This window comes from Melanaphis sacchari, unplaced genomic scaffold (genome assembly GCF_002803265.2).
Source record: "Melanaphis sacchari strain LSU unplaced genomic scaffold, SCAv2.0 Contig48_pilon_pilon, whole genome shotgun sequence".
In the NCBI taxonomy this organism is placed as follows: domain Eukaryota; kingdom Metazoa; phylum Arthropoda; class Insecta; order Hemiptera; family Aphididae; genus Melanaphis; species Melanaphis sacchari.
Genome location: NW_020271327.1, coordinates 1,478,148 through 1,496,830, shown reverse-complemented (window position 1 = coordinate 1,496,830; position 18,683 = coordinate 1,478,148). Strand labels below are relative to the sequence as shown.

Genomic DNA, 18,683 nt, shown 5'->3' with positions numbered 1-18,683 from the left:
GTTTGTGTCTATTATGGAAGGCCGATATTCGTAGAGTTTTCGGTGTTTCATAGCAGCGGGAAGTTGTCATATTCGTTGCGGTTCGGGATAGTTTTGGTCTATTTGCAATAATATTTTGAATTTTTCATGCAAACACAGAAGGTACCGAAATGAGGTATTCTTCAGGTTATTTCCGCTTTTGGGATTGCTTGTCATAATGGATTAGTTCGAAGATGATCAGAAGTGAAGGAAATGAAATAAATAGAAGAATAAACATCGTGTCGTCGGTATATGCATTGTAGCAGTTTAGCTTCATATGAGCGGGAATATCTGTACCAGTAAAAGATATAATAATTTTTACTACCGCTTGACGTGATGAATGAGTCAGTTCGTGCCAGCCCCATAATATTTGTTGAAGAGTTCGTATAACATTGTTACAATTGAAAATTAATACAGGTCGTTCATAAGTTGAGTTAGAACAATTATAAAATTGATGATTATTCAAATTTTACAGCGTTCATTTTACCCAGTTCAACACGCGTTAAAATACAATAATATTTAAATATACCCTAGACATTTCAACACCGTTGTATCAATGATACTATCATTGTTATTAAATAACAAAATTGTTACCTGTTTGCGTCGAGGTTCACTAATCAGTAAGCGCCACTACTGCTTTTTACGTGTTCTCCATTCTGCCCACGTATGTATATAATAGAACAACGCACGGTCATTGGTTTATTTGGTGAAGAATCAGTCGAGTTGGAGAGCGGTCGTCGAAGAGAAGAAATTGCCGATAGTAATTGTACCAGAGTAGGTAGAATAACATTGCTGTCAGTAGAATGATTGAAAATAGAACAGTTGTGTTAAAACAATTTTCATTAATACTTTATTATTGTAAAGTTGTTGAATAAAATAAAGAGTTTAAGTAGGAATATGGAGATAGATGGTTACAGGATATATTGTCGCCTGGTTATTATATTATATTAAAATACATTATGATTTATTTAATGAATTATTGGTAAACCTTAAAATTACTAATAATAACAGTCAATACCACCAAAGATCGTGCCGCCAATGACTGCCGATACACTAATTTTGGCCAATGTCATCATTCAAAATCGCACAACATATTTTATTATACTACAATACAGGCTTATAGTCAGTAATATAATGCATCACCCAGCCGTTCAGTCTACCCATATTCCCTGTTTCAAAATATTTAATTTTACCGTACAGTCTGTAGTAAACACAATACAATAAGAAATTACACTGAAAATTGTTTTACATTTTAATGTTTCTATTAATCATTTCTACTTTTGCTGTGTGAAGTGACAGTACTACTACCTACCTAGTACCTAGTACCTATCAGCAGATTTAATATAACCGATTGTTATCTCCAATATTTGGTAAGTTGCATAATAACAAAATAGTACTATTATGTTGTTTATAATATACATACATTAGACCCAGAGACGGAGAATTTGGTGTAAAAAGCGGTAAGTGGATGAAGTGGATGTCGCTCTGCTGTACATTAGGGGTGGGATGGACCTCGTCAGAGTAGGTCACCGTAATGTGTTTGTTAATTTTAATGCAATGATAGGTATCATTGAATACCGAAAAACGATTCTGAACGGAGATGATTTGTCAGTCTAGGATATATTATATTTAAATATTGTTATTATTTTATTTTAACGCGTGAATTTGGATTTCGTTAAAAATGAAACACTCGTAAAATTTTTTTAATTGAATAATCATCAATTTTTTTTATAATTTATTATTCTAAGCTCAACTTATGGACAACCTAGTATTAAATTTTCAATTCTTAGCTTTTAATCAAAAATGATTTATACATTTTTAAGTACAGAATAATTAGCAAATATTCATGATTTTAACGAATTTTGTCAATGTATGCATTTCAAACATTAGTAAAAAAAAATTGTGCCTATGTTTTTTTATAATTTTTGAATGACAGTAAGAACAACTCATGTGGAATCATTTTCATTATTTTAGAATTATGAATTCTCAAGAAATTTCTGAATTTTTAAATTCGAGTTTTGCAAGTTCACTTAATGATTTGTCTACTGATCAAAACAGCGTAATATGCAGTACGCCTATACCGACTGACACGATCGACGATTCTTCTGTTGTTTCGTTTCCTTCTACTTCTAGATCTACGACAAGTCAATCTTTAATTCATCCATTTATGACAAATAATTCTAAAAATGCAGTTAAACGGAAATTAACCCACGATACTGGAGAATATATTTTGGTGCCTCGCGAAGGAAAAAGTGACACGTGGAAAAAATTTCAAAATGTTATGCAAATCGTTCAAAATATTGACAACCCTGATTCTCCCGAACAAATTTTAACAGAATATGTTGCTTGTATAAATTGCAAGGAACTCTACGGGAATAAATCAGCGACAGCTACACTTAATAGACACAAATGCAGTTTAAATAAAGGTTTGCAAAGATCTATTGATATATTTATTGAAGAGAAAAGTAAAAAACAAAAAATAGTACCAAAAGAATTAAAGATAAAAGCAATTGAAAAATGCGTTGAATTTTGTTGTATGGATATAAGATCAATGTCCGCAATTGAAGGTGAAGGTTTGAAGAATTTGTGTCAGTTTTTATTAGACACTGGTAGAAAGTATGGACCAATTGACATTTCGGACCTTTTTCCCCACCCGACTACCATATCAAGACACGTTGAAAAAAGTACTAAAGAAATCAGAAACAAACTTTTTAAAGATCTATTTTTTATTATAAACAAAAAATATTGTGCTTCAACCTGTGATATATGAACTGATAATTATCGTAAGAATAGTTACATGTCTGTAACTCTGCATTACATAGATGATAATTGGGAATTAAACTGTCTTCTACTTAAAACTGGTTTATTTCCAAGTAATGAAGTAAAAACGGGTGACAATATAAAACGTTTCATGTTGAATTTTTTTTGTGAAATATCTGATGCAGCAGATGAGCCAACATTTGATTTAATGTCAAATATAACTTTTGTTACCGACCAAGGTTCCAATATGTTAACAGCTCTCAGAAATAACAATAGACTTAACTGCTGTGCTCATGTAATTAATACTGTATTAAGAAATCTGTTTGATTCAAAATTTTTGAATCATGAAGAAGACGGTAATAAACTTTTGAATCCAGTAGTGATATTACTAAACGAATGTAAACATTTGGTAAAATTTATGAAAAGCTCGGGTAAAAATAGTGAACTTAGTCAAGGACTTGTACAAGAAGTTGAAACGAGGTGGAATACAAGGCTTCTAATGTTTCAATCAGTGAAAAGAGCACTTCCAGAAATAATTCAATTATATGGAGAACATTTCAATCGTATACAAAATATTAATACAGAATTACTGGAAAAAATTACAATTTTTTTGGAACCATTTAAAAAAGCATCTGATGAACTAGAGGGTGATAAGTATCCGACTATTCAAAAGGTTGTTTTATACCAACTGTTATTGAAAAAACATTTAAAAACATATGCTGAACTTCAAGAGGACATATTTGATGCAAATGAAGAACTTACACCCAACTCAATAATGCAAAAATTAGGAAAACGAGGTTTAGAGTTCATGAAATCTAAATTTAAGTTGGCCGAAGAACACGAGATTGCCATTTTTTTATCGCCAAAATTTAAATGTCTAAAAATGTTTTCAGAACCAGATAAATTACGTATATTTCAAAATATAGGATTTAAGTTGTTAGAAATTGAATTAAAAGAAAATATAACTCCAGAAAACCTACACCAGGAATATAATGTTACCATACAAAAAAACACTTCGAATAGCTCACTATTTTCAGAATGGGAAGATGGTGAAAATAATGAAGATTTAGACAATAGGCGTAAATATGAAAAAGAATTGGAAGCTTACAAAAAAGAAAAGTTTGATGTTATCGACGACAATTTGTTAGATTTTTGGAAGCGTCAAAATCACATTTTTCCACATTTAAGTGTATTAGCACGACAAATTTTGGCTATTTCAGCTAGTAGTGCTAGCAGTGAACGCTCTTTTAGCGTTGCTGGAAGACTAATCGAAGAGCGTAGAAGTTGTCTGAGTGGTACAAGTGTAGATTCGATTTTGTTCTTAAATAACCATTTTAAAAATAAAAAATGAATTTATTTTACTATTATTTAAATGTTATTTTACTATTATTTTTAATTGAACTATCAAGTATCAACTAATAATTATTTTAATATTAATTATTTTCACATTTATTTTATTTTAAATATAAAGAATTTAATTAAAAAACGTATCTTATAGTAACTAGGTGCGGCACAGTAAAATCCATAATTTTTCTAGCATATTATAAATGTTATATATTTTAATTTGAAATATGAAACATTTTTTTTTGTGATTATTATAATAAACGGTTAAAAGAAATTAAGTTGTACTTATTTTCCGATATTATAGGTACATATAACAATACATTATAATATGTACTTACCCACTGTATTAGTATAGGTACAGTTATTCAGTATTTTATAAATATAGGTGTATTATAAATTGTAGGTAGATCGAAGATACACCTACAAAATTATATGAAATACTACTAAATTAATTAATTAAAGTAAATATTCTTAAAAACAAATTTCAACTATATTAATATATTCTTTTTAGAAACGAGGTAACCCGATAATTTCCTCAATTCATATTTTGTTAAAACTAAACATAGTTTTTATTTGAATTATAATGTCTTTATTAATGTTAATATTCTCATATCGAGCTTCATGAACAGTCACTAAACATTTTAGGAATCAACAGTGAGCTGATCCCTTTAACATGACATTTTATTAAACCATTAAATTACTACATTTTTCGTGCAACCCGGCATTAGTCTTTATCAAATGTTTCAATCTAAACCAGTCTCGCTATTGTTCTATGAAATAAAAGTAAAATCGGTCCGCCCCAATCGATCTTGATTCTACGGTGAAATTTTTTTAAAATTAAATTAATGTAATTTTGGTCCTGATAAAAATATTTTTTTTTTAACAGTCCAGTCTCAGTCTTTTTTAAAAATTTAAAAATAAAACGGTCCGGTCCCAGTCTTTTTCAACAGCCTAAAATAAATCAGTCTAGTCTCGGTCCAGTTAAATTATTTTAATGATAGTCCAGTCCAGTCTTGGTCTTAATTAAAATAACTAGTCCGGTCTGGTCCAAAAAAATATGGACCATGCAGAGCTCTAGTGTACTGTAGCATACCCACTTGACGGTATAATCAACAAAATAATATAATATATATTAGGGGGGGGGGGGGGGGGTCAATCACTCCAAACACCATCCTTTTTGCGTTTATGACATCATTGTTTTTTTTTTCCGATTAAAATCAAAACATAGTCACTTTGTCATTCTGATCACTATCGTGTCATTTTTGGTGCTCGTGTCCTCGAAGCACAATGATGACAAAATCTCTGACCAGAAATACGCGTTTGCACCATCAAGCCTGTTGAGAGTGGGCTCGTACAACAAGATCGGAAACGCATCGAATGTCGAACAACCCACACAATTAGAAGTGTAATAATTAATATATTTCTAAATAATGATTTATATTATTATTTTATAACAAAGACTCACATCGAAACGATATTGATTGTTTTTCTTTAGATTTTCATCGATACGTTACCCGTTCTTAGCAGTGCTGATAATAGTGATAGCCATAGTTTCGTTTCTGTTCTTTTACCCGGAATCACATATTGCTGACCCCAAAATCAATGACTCAAAATTTCAGGTGCCATTATCGAGTATGCCAATGGGCTTTTACAATGAAGTTGGAATCGTTTCTAATGGTGGGCTATCCTCACAAATCGGAGTGTAATTATTATAAAATTAATTAATTATTATGATAATTTTAATAATAATAAACAAAGATATTACCAAAATTTGAATTTTTTAACACATTTAATATTTGATGCTTAGTTGAAGGTACTCTTACTAATATTAGTTTTTAAAAATAACCATAAATTGTTCACATTTGATTTTCATAACTCAAATTTTTTTGAAAAAGGGATATTATGTCAAAGGGTGGAAATGCTGTAGATGCTGCTATAGCTACAATGATATGTGACAGTCTTATATGTCCAGAATATTTGGGAATCGGTGGAGGTTTTTTAATGAGCATCTACAATGCAAAAACCAAAAAAGTAATCACTATCAACGCACGTGAAACAGCACCAGCCGCAGCAAGTTCTTCGATGTTTGTTAAAAACCCCAAAAACTCTATGTACGGTACGTATTAAAATCTCGTGGCCCGGTAAGTTTACATAATTTGTTGACTTTTTAATCGAGTTAATATATTGTAAATAAAAAATTAACTTATGTTCATAAAAAAAAATTAATTAAACTTAGGTTGATTAAAATCAAAATTTTATAGATTCTAATCATAAATAAAAAAAACAATCATGTTATTTTATTTACGATCCCATTAATTTTTTTAAGCTCCGAGTTGAAGTGGTAGGATAAAATATCTTAAGAAACAAATTTTAAAAGCATTTAAATTAATTTGGTTATCATTACGTAATATTAACTTAAAATAAAACTTCAGTTAAGAAAAAGTAACTTTTTGAGTGGAAAAATATCAATAATATAAATATTTTGCTATATAACTTGATACTTAATTTACTTTTAATATGAATAATATCGCAGAACAATGTGTTTTATAAACACCATTAATAAATGCTTATAAATTAAATTATGTAACAGTATTTTTTATTAATAGAGCATAATATTATACAGGAGGATTGGCAATTGCGGTTCCAGGTGCGCTTAAAGGCTACTCGGTTATATATAACTTATATGGTGGTGGTGTCCCGTGGAAATCGTTATTCGAACCAGCTATACAATTATGTGAAAACGGAATAGATATAAGTGAACGTCTAGAGACAAACCTGAAGAATAACAGCGACATGATAAAAAATGACCCAATGCTAAGGTACAACCAATAAATATGTACGTTTTTTTTGTTTAATATGTATATATGAATATGTAATTTGATAAGTTAATTACAAGGTAATACTTTTTATAAAAAAATTTGTTTTGAATTATTTTAGACGATTAGCAAAATTGTGTATTATATAACTTATTTAACTTAATGTAATATACTTTGTATATATTTATATATATAATAATAATAATAATTATCGTGCACTTTATAGTTTAATGACTTTTTAATGAAATTTAGTTTTGTTTGTAGAAAATGTTTTTACGACGAAGAATATAGTCGATTAAAGAAAGCCGGCCAAATTTACAAGTTACCTAAATTAACAGAAACACTGAAAATCATAGCGGAAGAAGGTGCAGATGCCATTTATAATGGCTCATTAACGCTTAAAATATTAGAAGATTTAAAAAAAGTAAAAAGTGTAATTACCAAAGAAGATTTAGCCAATTATGAGTGAGTGGTTTATTTAATGCGAGATTTTAATATTTATTGTATTTAGAATATAAATGCAATTAATCTTAACAATAAAGTTTAAAATTAGTATATTATATTGAGACATGATTACAGTAATAAATTCATGTTATCAGTGTTGAAATCGAAAAATCTTTTCCTGTGAACTTGAAAAATGGACATACAATACATACGGGACCACCGCCTAGTTCTGGTATAATATTAGCCTACATACTTCGTGTGTTGGATGGATTATTACCAGCACCCAACGCAGGTTTGGACGCTCATCGATTGGTGGAGGCTTTCAAATTTGGTTACGCCGAAAGAACCCATTTAGGAGATCATAAATTTGTTGACGTGTCTCAGGTATACATTGTATATGATTTAATACATAGTATTCGAACATTATCAATTATCATACACATTTTTTTTTAGATTTACGATAAAGTAAAATCAGATTGTTACATAAATAACATACGAGATAAAATATCCGATACTTTTACTTCGTCAAATCCAAAATACTACGGAGCCGACTATCATATGCCAGAGAATCATGGGACTGCAAACATGGTCGCAACAGATTCAATTGGAAATACTGTCGTGTGCACTAGCACATTAAATACTTTGTAAGCATTAATATAATTTATGTTGAATGTTCCTTTGACTCATCTTAACCGTTAAATTTAGTAATCTGTCAAGTTTGTGATTTGTTTAGTTTTGGATGCGGATTCATGTCTCCTAGCACTGGTATAATTTTTAATAATCAAATGGATGATTTTTCTTCTCCAGAAGTTGTGAACAATTACGGAATTCCATCTTCACCTTCCAATTTTATAGAACCAGGCAAACGACCAATGTCTTCAATGTGTCCAACTATAATTACCGACAAAAATGATGATTTTGTTCTTGCAATAGGAGGAGCAGGTGGATCAAAAATCACTATTACTATTGCCTATGTATGATTTGTTTTACTCTACTATAACACTATCTATTTATTGCGGGTTTTAGTTAACTTTAAGTATTTTTATTTAAATACCTATTTTTGTTAACAATTTAACTGTTTTCTATAAAATATATTAATTTAAATCTTATTTTTTCAATAAGTATCAGTAGTCTTAGTAAATAGGATCAACAAGCATAAATTATTTTAATTTTCAATACTTAGCCAACAAATTCAATTTTTTTTTAACCGTATATTCACGTTAATTTATATTTGTATGTAAGTACAAACATTTAAATACTATTTATTATTTTTTTTCAGATTTTAGCCCTTATACTATGGTACAATATGACATTGAAAGAAGCAATAGATAAACCTAGAATTTATCACCAACTTATTCCCATGAAAGTTCAATATGAATACGGAACGACAAAGGTTTATAATAGAAATGTATAATAAAATATTTTGACATTATCTAACTATCCGTATTTATTTATTATAGGACGTCGTTCAAAAACTAAAAGATATTGGTCATCAAGTGGTGATGTTAAATAATGTGGTTTCGGCGGCAACAGCTATTGGAAAATCTGCTTCGGGAACGATCGTAGCTATGCCAGATTTTCGACGACCAGGAAATTCATGCGGATATTAATGCAAAAAAGTCTTAATAAATTAATTATTTTTTTTTAATGATTATTGCATATTTTTTAAGTTAATTTAACATATTGACCGCAATAGATCAATAATTTTATTATTTATCATTATTGATTTTGTTTCAACATACAAATATTATAATACTTTAATAAAGTAGATTATTATATACCTAGTAAAGCCTATATTATGATAAAATTATAGGATTGTTCAAAATTCCTGCTAATTTTTTTTTTTTTTATATAAAATATATAAATAAACTCAGTTTTAATTTTATATAATTCCTGAAATAAACAAGATTATGTGTATCAAAAAAAAGGATGTAATATTATTAAAATTTTATTGTTTTTTAAGTAGATACCTATTATAATAATAAATTCAATCTGATTCTATTGAAATATAGAATAGTATTCAATTAATTAACATTAAATGTTATATGTACAGTTTATATAAATTGCATTTGAATCCATTATTTAAATTTATGGAGTACTTATTTAATATTTTTTCTGAATGAGTTTGTGTCGAACCAATACTTAAAGCTTTATATTTTTAAAATTATCACGTACTAGTTGGCATTACAATTTTACATAAATAATTTGCAATAGTTTAAGAATAAGGTACATTAATTACTAATGAATATGAATTAGTTCTAAATTGAATTGACTTCTAGTTATTTTGTTTAACTAAATTATTAATGACTAACATGTAAGTCTGGGAATGGTATACAATGCTGTTAATTAAACATGTTGTGTTGAAGAATTATAAAACTTTATTGTTCCATTTGACTAAAATATTTGGTTTGGTAAAACGGTTATTTATGTGTTTATTTAACATAATGACTTAGATCATAGTACAAGATAGAATTTTAATCAACATTTAAGCACCTTCGAAGTTAAACCGGTATCGTTTAAACACAAATCGTTCGTAAATTATAACAAAATATTTTTTTTGTATGTTTATGGTTATTTAAATAAAGTTAAAAATATTGAAATACACAATTATAAAATAATACTGTCCACTAATAATAAAGTTAACTCTTCAGACATTCATTCATAGGTATACAAATTTACGATTATTTTACAACTATCAATCACTTAGTGAGTACATTTTTTGTATAAATTTGTAATTTAAATTATGCATAAAATATTTAAGTTTATAAAATAATTTTAGATCATTTTTTTTTTCAGATGAAATTTGTAATATTTTGGTCGTGAATTAGTGAAAATATACATATTTTAAATACTATATAGAATATATTAGAAAGAATGAATTTTAGGTATGATTTTTTTAATTTTTTAATTTAAAATTTAATAGATAGGTAATTACACGTGTAGTTAAAAACGGTCGGTCTAGTGTTCAAAATTGAGATTCTAAAGTTTAAAAACATTTTTGCTCAAATTCAAATACTAATTTGAAAGAAATCATATGTCTAAATCGATTAAAATTCTATAAGACCAAAATTTAAATTGTAATGATTAATTATCATGACTAGGTTATGATTTAATTAAAAAAAAAAATTATAAAAATGTTGCAAATTAAACATGTATTTTAGAAACTGTGATTAATTATTGACATAACTCCATAATTCGTTATAATTTTATTGTAAAATTTATAGCGATACAAATTTCAATATTCTCAATGATTTTAAAAATTTGAAATTATTTGAATTGAGTTCATTTTAGAATCTTGGATTAGAAAGTACTAACACGATTTAGTTATTTTTCATAGATTAATTTTACTATTCTAAACAAGTATTTATTTTTCAAATAAATTGATTAACTAAATATTGTATATTTGATAAATATATTTATTTAAAAATGTTAGTATAAAATATAATATATAAAGGATACAATTAAACTATAAAAAATGTATTAATAATAGCCAACAGGGGGCAGTAATAGTTATGATGGTAATAGTAATAAAAAATAACAATAATACATCACTCACGGAAAACTTAAAACTTAAATTTATTTATCCGTGGATGAAATATCAAACCTACATTAATTCGTGTACCTACATTAAAATATAAATATTAAATACACACAATAATATTTCATATCATTATTTACAGGGATCCATCAATCAGAATATTTCTTATAGAAAGTTTAGTATTATTTTGTACTATAGTGATACTTTCATTTCGTTTCTTTGCTTCGATAGATGTCTTCAATGATCCAATGTCTTCGTTGCCACTATCTTCCATACCAATGGGTCAGTATAATGATGCGGCAGTCGTTTCTAACGGTGAACCATGTGCAAAAATTGGAACGTAAGAATTATTATATGGGTTAAAATATTTACAAATATGTATCATATAGTAACTTCATATTTTTAGATGATATTCATTATACGAATATCATCGTATATCACTCGTTAATTGCATAAAACTTTAAAAAAAAAATCTTAAAATTCAATTAACGTTTATTTATTTGAAACAGATCAACAAGAAAAAGCAAGTCTAAGTTATTATTACTTTTGCTAAGGCTTCAACATTAAAAACAGTTATAAGCATAATTTTTTTTTAAATACATAAAAGTTATAATGTCTCAAAGTTCATGACAATATATATATAATTTTTGAATCAAGTTTATTTTTTAAGAATATTAATTCCATGACCGCTTGTTACAACGAAGATCAATTATTGAAAATTTTATTTTATTTTTCAAAACATTGCTTGTTGGTTTTATATAGTACGTTTTTACTTTAGAGACATTCTGAAAAACGGTGGAAATTCAGTAGACGCAGCAATAGGTACATTGTTGTGTGATAGTGTTGTATGTCCGGATTTAACGGGTATTGGTGGAGGTTTCCTAATGACCATATACAACAGAACTACAAATACATCTTTATTTATAAATGCTCGAGAAACGGCTCCAGGCGCTGCCAACTACACTATGTATGACAGCGATCCAACGAAATCATTAACCGGTATGAAATTACTTGTTGAAGGAATTTATTCAGTTTTCGAACTTTCTAAATATAAATAACAAATATTCTAAATAACTTAGTAAACAAATAAATATTACTAGTTACTTTAACTGTATAGTATCTTCAATATTTTCGTATAATATCAATGGCTTAGTGTGCACATTCGTTATAAGTCACAAAATTTAAACTGTGCAGAAGAGCTATTTTAAATTTTAACTTAGTTTAAACCCATTTAACCTAAGTAATTTTAATCCAATTCGTTTTTTCTAAATTTATATTAACTTAAAAATATATAAGTTAAATTCATGTAATATTTATTGATTTATTTTAATGATCATTTTTAAAACATGACAAGGACTTAAGCTTTGTGAAAAAATAAATTTAGATAGACATGGACTTATACCTAACAATTGCTTTTTAAAAATATTATATTAATATAATTTCTTTTTATAAAATCTTAAAAAACACAGGGAACATTTGATTATTAAAAACTCTTCAATGTATTCAAATAAAATAAAAATGACATTTTTCTACACTTGAAAAGTTGAAACAAAAATTAATTTATAAAACATAAAAAAATTAATAATTTTCACTTTTTATAAAATCTTTAATCAATAAAACAAAATATAACATTATACTTTATTTTAAAACAGAAAAAGACATCAAAAGAGTAATAATTCTCGTTATTTTATTAAAACTTGGGGATAATTAAAAACAAAATAATATCATTGAACTTTTTTATAATTAAACACAAATCATTTTAAGTCCACTTCTTTATAGGTATTATTTGTGGTTAAACAAAATAAGCGCTACATCTAAAATATTTTAATTGCACTTATATAATATATCCAGACTTATTACATGTAAGCAGTCAATAAATTGGGGAATATAAACTAAATATATATTAAGTCCCGGACATATGATAAGTGTGCAATAAAATAATTGTTCAAGTACAAAAATTAAGGACTTCTCACTAAAACTTGAGGACTTAATAGATTAGAGCAAAAATAAATACGGCTAACAGCCATTTATGACAAGTTAAAATAGTAAATTTCACAAAAATTAGTAGTTATAGGATACAAAGAACTTGTATAAAAACAAAGAGAATTTAATTTCCCATCTATTTGCATCAAAAAGTGTATTTTGAGAAAAATGGGACTTATAACAAGTGTGTAATAAGCAATCGATATATATTATATACAATTACACGTATATTATGCCCTCAAACGTTCAATAAGTAATAAAATATTTATTTTTTCAATTTATTGCTACTATAAAAATAACTAGTTAATTACTAAAATAAATTGTAATGTACATTCAAATATATAATTACCTCATTAGTAAAAATAAATATTATAAAATTCTTTAAATATATAAAATCAGAGTATAAGAAATCATTATAATATTGTTTATCGCATTTTACATTCTAATATCAAAATTGCTCATAAATTTATTATGACACTATATATATTATATCTTACTACAAATATATTGTGTATGATATATTGTGCTTTTTTTAAAATCATATTTAAGGAGCTTTAGGAATCGCTGTCCCTGGTATGATCCGAGGCATTTGGGTTACATACAATTTATATGGAGGAGGAGTTTCTTGGGCTTCTCTGATCAAACCAACAATACAACTATGTGAAGAAGGAATCGTTGTGAGTGAACGTTTAGGAGCCAATATTAACGCAGCGAGAAATCTTATTTTAAAGACAAATTTGAAGTAAGTTTATTTCAAAACAATATTTTTTTTTTTTAATGCATTAAATAAAAAAAATGTATATTATCTTCTCTTTAAGAAATTTATTTATTTAACGATGTTTTTAGAAAATGGGGTTCAATGCGGTAAATTCATTCAATCGTTAGGATACCTTATGGCTTATACAATAAAATAATTCAACTACACATAAACTATATTTATCATTTATTTATAATATAATACTTAACTTAAGTTACTGCTAACTAAATTATCTCCTTTTCGTTCTTGATTGCCTCATTCAACACTCGACTAGCACTCTCAACTCCCCTCTGACTGTCTCTACTTTTATGTTTCTATTGCTTTTGTTCATCACTACTATTTAATCACTTCCCAATTACTCGAGACTATCATTAATAATATTTCCCTATTAATAACTACGTCATCATTAAATAATTACATATTTTGCAATTGACGTGCCCCTCTCCCCATCAAATTAATGTAATAAACCGTTTTAAGATGTAAATGCAATCTTAAAAGAAATGTACTTAAATATTATTAATTTGAATTATAAATTCAACGACGCGTTTTATTTTTTTTATTTTATGTTAACAGATTTAGGTGATTAAGTCATTTTTAAAAATATTTTCAATAAATTATAACATACAATTTTTTTTTTTTTTTTATCAGGGAATATTTTGTCAACAACCGCACGGGAGATTTAATGAAGCCAGGTGATATTTACACAATGACAAAACTGGGTCAAACTCTACGAGTTATAGCAAACGAAGGTGCAAATGCTATATATTCTGGATCACTAACGTCAAAATTGGTCCATGATATTCAGAGTGCAGGGGGAATTATAACGAAAAAAGACTTCAATGATTACTCGTGAGTTGATAAAAAACAATACAATTTAGGTACTTAGAATAAACTTTTCACACGAAACCACAAAATTGTAATTTGTTTATTTGGTATATATTTCTGAATATATCATGAATCTAAAAAACCAAAATATAATTAAAATACATACATATAATGATTTTAAATTGTATAGTGCTCTTGTAGAAGAAAGTTTTCAAATAAATCTCAAAAATGATTACAAAGTCTATTCAGGCTTACCGGTTGGTTCTGGTATCATATTAGCTTATATTCTTCGAACATTAGACGGAAAATTACCTTCACCTAATGCCAATTTGGATGCAGTGCGATTAGTAGAAGCTTTTAAATTCGCATATGGTGAAAGATCTCACTTGGGTGACCATATGTTTGTAGACACATCTGAAGTTAGTTCATCATGCCTAAAAAATAATAACTTGATAAGACTTGGCATTGATGTAGATCACTTACGTTTTTAGATTTTGGAAAAAGTCACGTCAGATACGTATATAAATAGCATACAAAAAAACATGTCCGATCAATGCACATCGACAGATCCTAAATTCTACGGAGCCCATTTCAGTTGGCTTGAAGATCACGGAACAGAAAACATAGCTGTTTTGGATTCATCTGGAAACGCAGTTGCGATTACGAGTACTATAAACACGGCGTGAGTTTAAGTTATAACTTTATCATACCAGCTATAAATATGTTTGATAAGTCTACAATTTACATTTTGTCATAAGTATTTTGTTTCTTTTATATAGCAGGTGAACTCGTACAAAAATATTTTATCAAAAATACGTAAAACTGTTTTTTAACTTAAGTTCAATAAATTAAAATAAAAAGTTGCTTGATATTTCAATACAAGAACATATAGACATAGCAAATTTTTACATCAAATACATTTTTTTATTATTAAAATCAAAACAATAATATATACATACATATTATTTATAAAAAGATTATAGCATAATAAAATAATTTATAACTTATTTTTATTTTTACAAATAATATCTTATAGTTATTTATTATTTGATACCTGTGCCCTTTGGGTAAAAAACTTTTGGTTAGAGTTTGAAGTTAGTTTCTAATATCAGTTTTAATATTGAAGCTAAATTGAATAAAATATAAAAATAACGGTAAGAATTTTTATAATAATAATAATTGAAAGCATTTAAAAAATTGAAGCTAAGTTTAAAAAGTTTCCACAATTTTAATTACTTATACAAATAATCAACAGTAATTTAAATATTGTACTAAACTGTCTTAATATTAAAATGTGATAAAAATATAGTTATGATTCTCAAAATTAAAATATCACGTATCCTTATAATTTTAGATTTGGTAGCGGTTTCGTATCAGAAAGTACAGGAATTATTTTCAATAATGAAATGAACGATTTTTCAACTCCAGATCTTTCCAATGATTATGGGTTTCCAGTGTCTCTGTCCAACCTCGTACAACCTTATAAACGACCGATGTCCTCCATGTGTCCTACAATAATAACCGATTCCAAAGGGGATGTAATTTTGGTTATAGGTGGTACTGGAGGCTTAAAAATCCCACTTGCTACCGCATACGTAAGTCAGCATCATGATATAATTATTTTACTAAAATATAATAACATTAATAGAAGTAGTATACTTTTTCATCAGTATATTAAAAATTATAAATTAAGTAAAACATTTACATAGTTAATATATTGCGCAGATAAATAATAGCAAATGTTAAAGTTTCAAGTTTTTGAATATCAAATTAAATAAAAATTTTATTGTTATACACTTTGTGACTCTGTTGAAAATCTACGTATAGAAAAAAATACTAAAGTTAGATCAAATCTACTTTTTTTATTACACAAAAACATAGTTTACAACTGTTTTTTATTTGTTGTCTATAAACATCTTGTAGACTTAATAAGTACGAATAATTTTTCCAATGATAGCCCTAAAAAGTACTTATGAATTTTCGTTTAAAATTCATAACTTTGGATTTTTATGTTTTAGGTATCTGCACTACTTTTATGGTACAACAAAACACTGAAAGAAGCAATTGAAGAACCAAGATTATATCATCAGTTGATCCCTATGCAGGTCGATTACGAATACGGAGTGCTTAAGGTCGATTATAAAATATTAATTAAATTTATTGAATGCCAATGCATTATTATATTTAATTTATTAATATGATCTAATATTTTGTGTATTATTAATTTACAGCCTGTAGTTGAAAAACTTAAACATGTTGGCCACAAAATGAGAAGAATGATGAATAAAGATAAATCGTCTGTATCTGGAATTTTCAAAACGCCCGAAGGAATAATAACGGCGATGTCTGATTTTAGACAACAAGGGAACACATCTGGATATTGACTTAATATATTTAATTATAGTTGATTTCTTTTGTACATATTCTAATGTAGGTAATTTTATTGTATTTTTAAACATAAATAATTTAATAATCTAAAAATAATTTACAATAATATTTTTAATAACAAATATTCACTTAATACTTGTGTGTATATTTTATATGTCATAGAGTGTATAGTTCTAGTCTTTGATAATAATAATTGTTGGTGTTAGGATTTTCGGTCTTACGATAATAGACTACGATAAAAATTGTATATTTTAGTTGATAATCAAAGACACATAAATTGTTTTTAAATTGCATTTAGCTAACAGATCAAATGATAATAATTGAATAGTTGGGAAAGAGGAGAGCCACTAATTCTATCTGTCTAAATTTTTACTATTAAGAAATGTATGCTGGTATAATGCTATTTGTATAATATAATACCTAAGCGGCTGGGCCTTTATGATCGCACGGGCCGATTTTTTATGCCAGCCTCTCCTGGTGTTCAACATAATATTTCCTGAATGTGTAACTGGGAACTTAATGTCACACATAATAAGTAAAATAAAAACCAAGATCACAAACTGTTTGACAAGATATTTGAATTGCAAGCCTATTTATTTTATCAAAAATTTTGATTATAATAATTTATTTATAATTATTAAATATCATGCAATTATTGTACAGCTAAACTTTGACGACAAAAATAATTATACTAACAATGACTGTGAAAAACTGAAGTTTGGTTTTAATTTAGGTTTTACAACGATTCATTCTTAAGTTTAGGTTTTATAAAATATGGTTTTTAAGCTCTAAGTTTTGATTTTAGATCCGGTATTAAAACAATGAAAAACTAAGGTTTATACCGGTCGTAACTTGTAACAGATTTTTGAAAAACAGATTTTAAGCTCTGGATTTTGTTAGATTAATTTATCTTATAAACTTGGTTAAAAACCTGCAGTATCTTGTGTTCTTATTACACATAGATATATGTTCTATTATTATTATTTAAATGTTTTAAAAGCTAATACTTGTATTATGGAAGCTTAATTTAATTATTCGTTAGGCTTATTATATAATTCAATCAAGAATGTAATTAAAATAAATATTTCGATATTATCAATATTGTTATTGCAACAAATATGATTACACTTCAAACTTAATTAGACGCTTATTTTATCAGTATAAAATATTACAATTACTATTGTATAGGTAAATAACTCTTAAAAATCTTAAATACACACACACCTTGGCGTTCGTTATCGTAGCTTAGCTTACGAGATCTCTTTATCAATGGCTTAAATTATTAACTTAATATATTAAGTACACCCATTGTTCATTTCACATATGTCTGTGTCTATACTCCAATACAGAAAACAACTACTCACCAAATTATGATAAAATATAATAAGAAATTTCGATTTTTAGTTTAAACATTATATTATATAGTTATATAGAACGTAATAATTTATCTGATATTCACACAAATTATGTATTTAATAATTTTTCATTTAAAGAGGAAAGATCTAGATATTTTCTTAATGCAGAAATTATACTGTTAAAAAAGATTCACTTTCCACGATATCCAGCAATATTTTATCATCAGTGCTTTAATTAGAAAAATAAAATATGAATTTCTCTAAGACATAAAAAAATATAACGTACAATGCGATAGATTTATTTGACTCGACTAACTCGTGAGGGCTTGTCATCTTTTCACAAACTTTTCAGTATAACTAAATTCTTTAATATTAATGTACAGTAAATAAAAGACAAAAACAAATGACGTATACAACTTTTATATTTAATGTGTGTATGTAAAAAAATGTAAGAC

General features: G+C 26.9%; 1 protein-coding gene across 1 annotated transcript; it reads left to right on the top strand.

Annotated features, from left to right (window-relative positions):
- Window positions 1-5,658: 5,658 nt before the first annotated feature.
- LOC112598576 lies at window positions 5,659-16,869 on the top strand. Its single transcript, XM_025345098.1, has 19 exons — window positions 5,659-5,824; window positions 6,018-6,238; window positions 6,746-6,941; window positions 7,203-7,403; window positions 7,538-7,766; window positions 7,836-8,026; window positions 8,116-8,356; window positions 8,662-8,775; window positions 8,843-8,989; window positions 10,242-10,267; window positions 11,063-11,260; window positions 11,699-11,919; window positions 13,453-13,645; window positions 14,309-14,509; window positions 14,676-14,904; window positions 14,977-15,167; window positions 15,840-16,080; window positions 16,504-16,617; window positions 16,717-16,869. Exons 1-19 carry the CDS (start codon window positions 5,757-5,759, stop codon window positions 16,867-16,869), a joined length of 3,375 nt encoding a protein of 1,124 aa, XP_025200883.1. The 5' UTR covers window positions 5,659-5,756.
- Window positions 16,870-18,683: the final 1,814 nt, after the last annotated feature.

Excerpts from the sequence above, each read along its gene's own strand:
- LOC112598576 (XM_025345098.1), top strand. The coding sequence starts at position 5,757 with ATGCCAATGGGCTTTTACAATGAAGTTGGAATCGTTTCTAATGGTGGG. Across the intron at positions 11,920-13,452 it reads TCCAACGAAATCATTAACCG|GAGCTTTAGGAATCGCTGTC; the intron begins GTATGAAATTAC and ends ATCATATTTAAG. Across the intron at positions 14,905-14,976 it reads TGTTTGTAGACACATCTGAA|ATTTTGGAAAAAGTCACGTC; the intron begins GTTAGTTCATCA and ends TTACGTTTTTAG.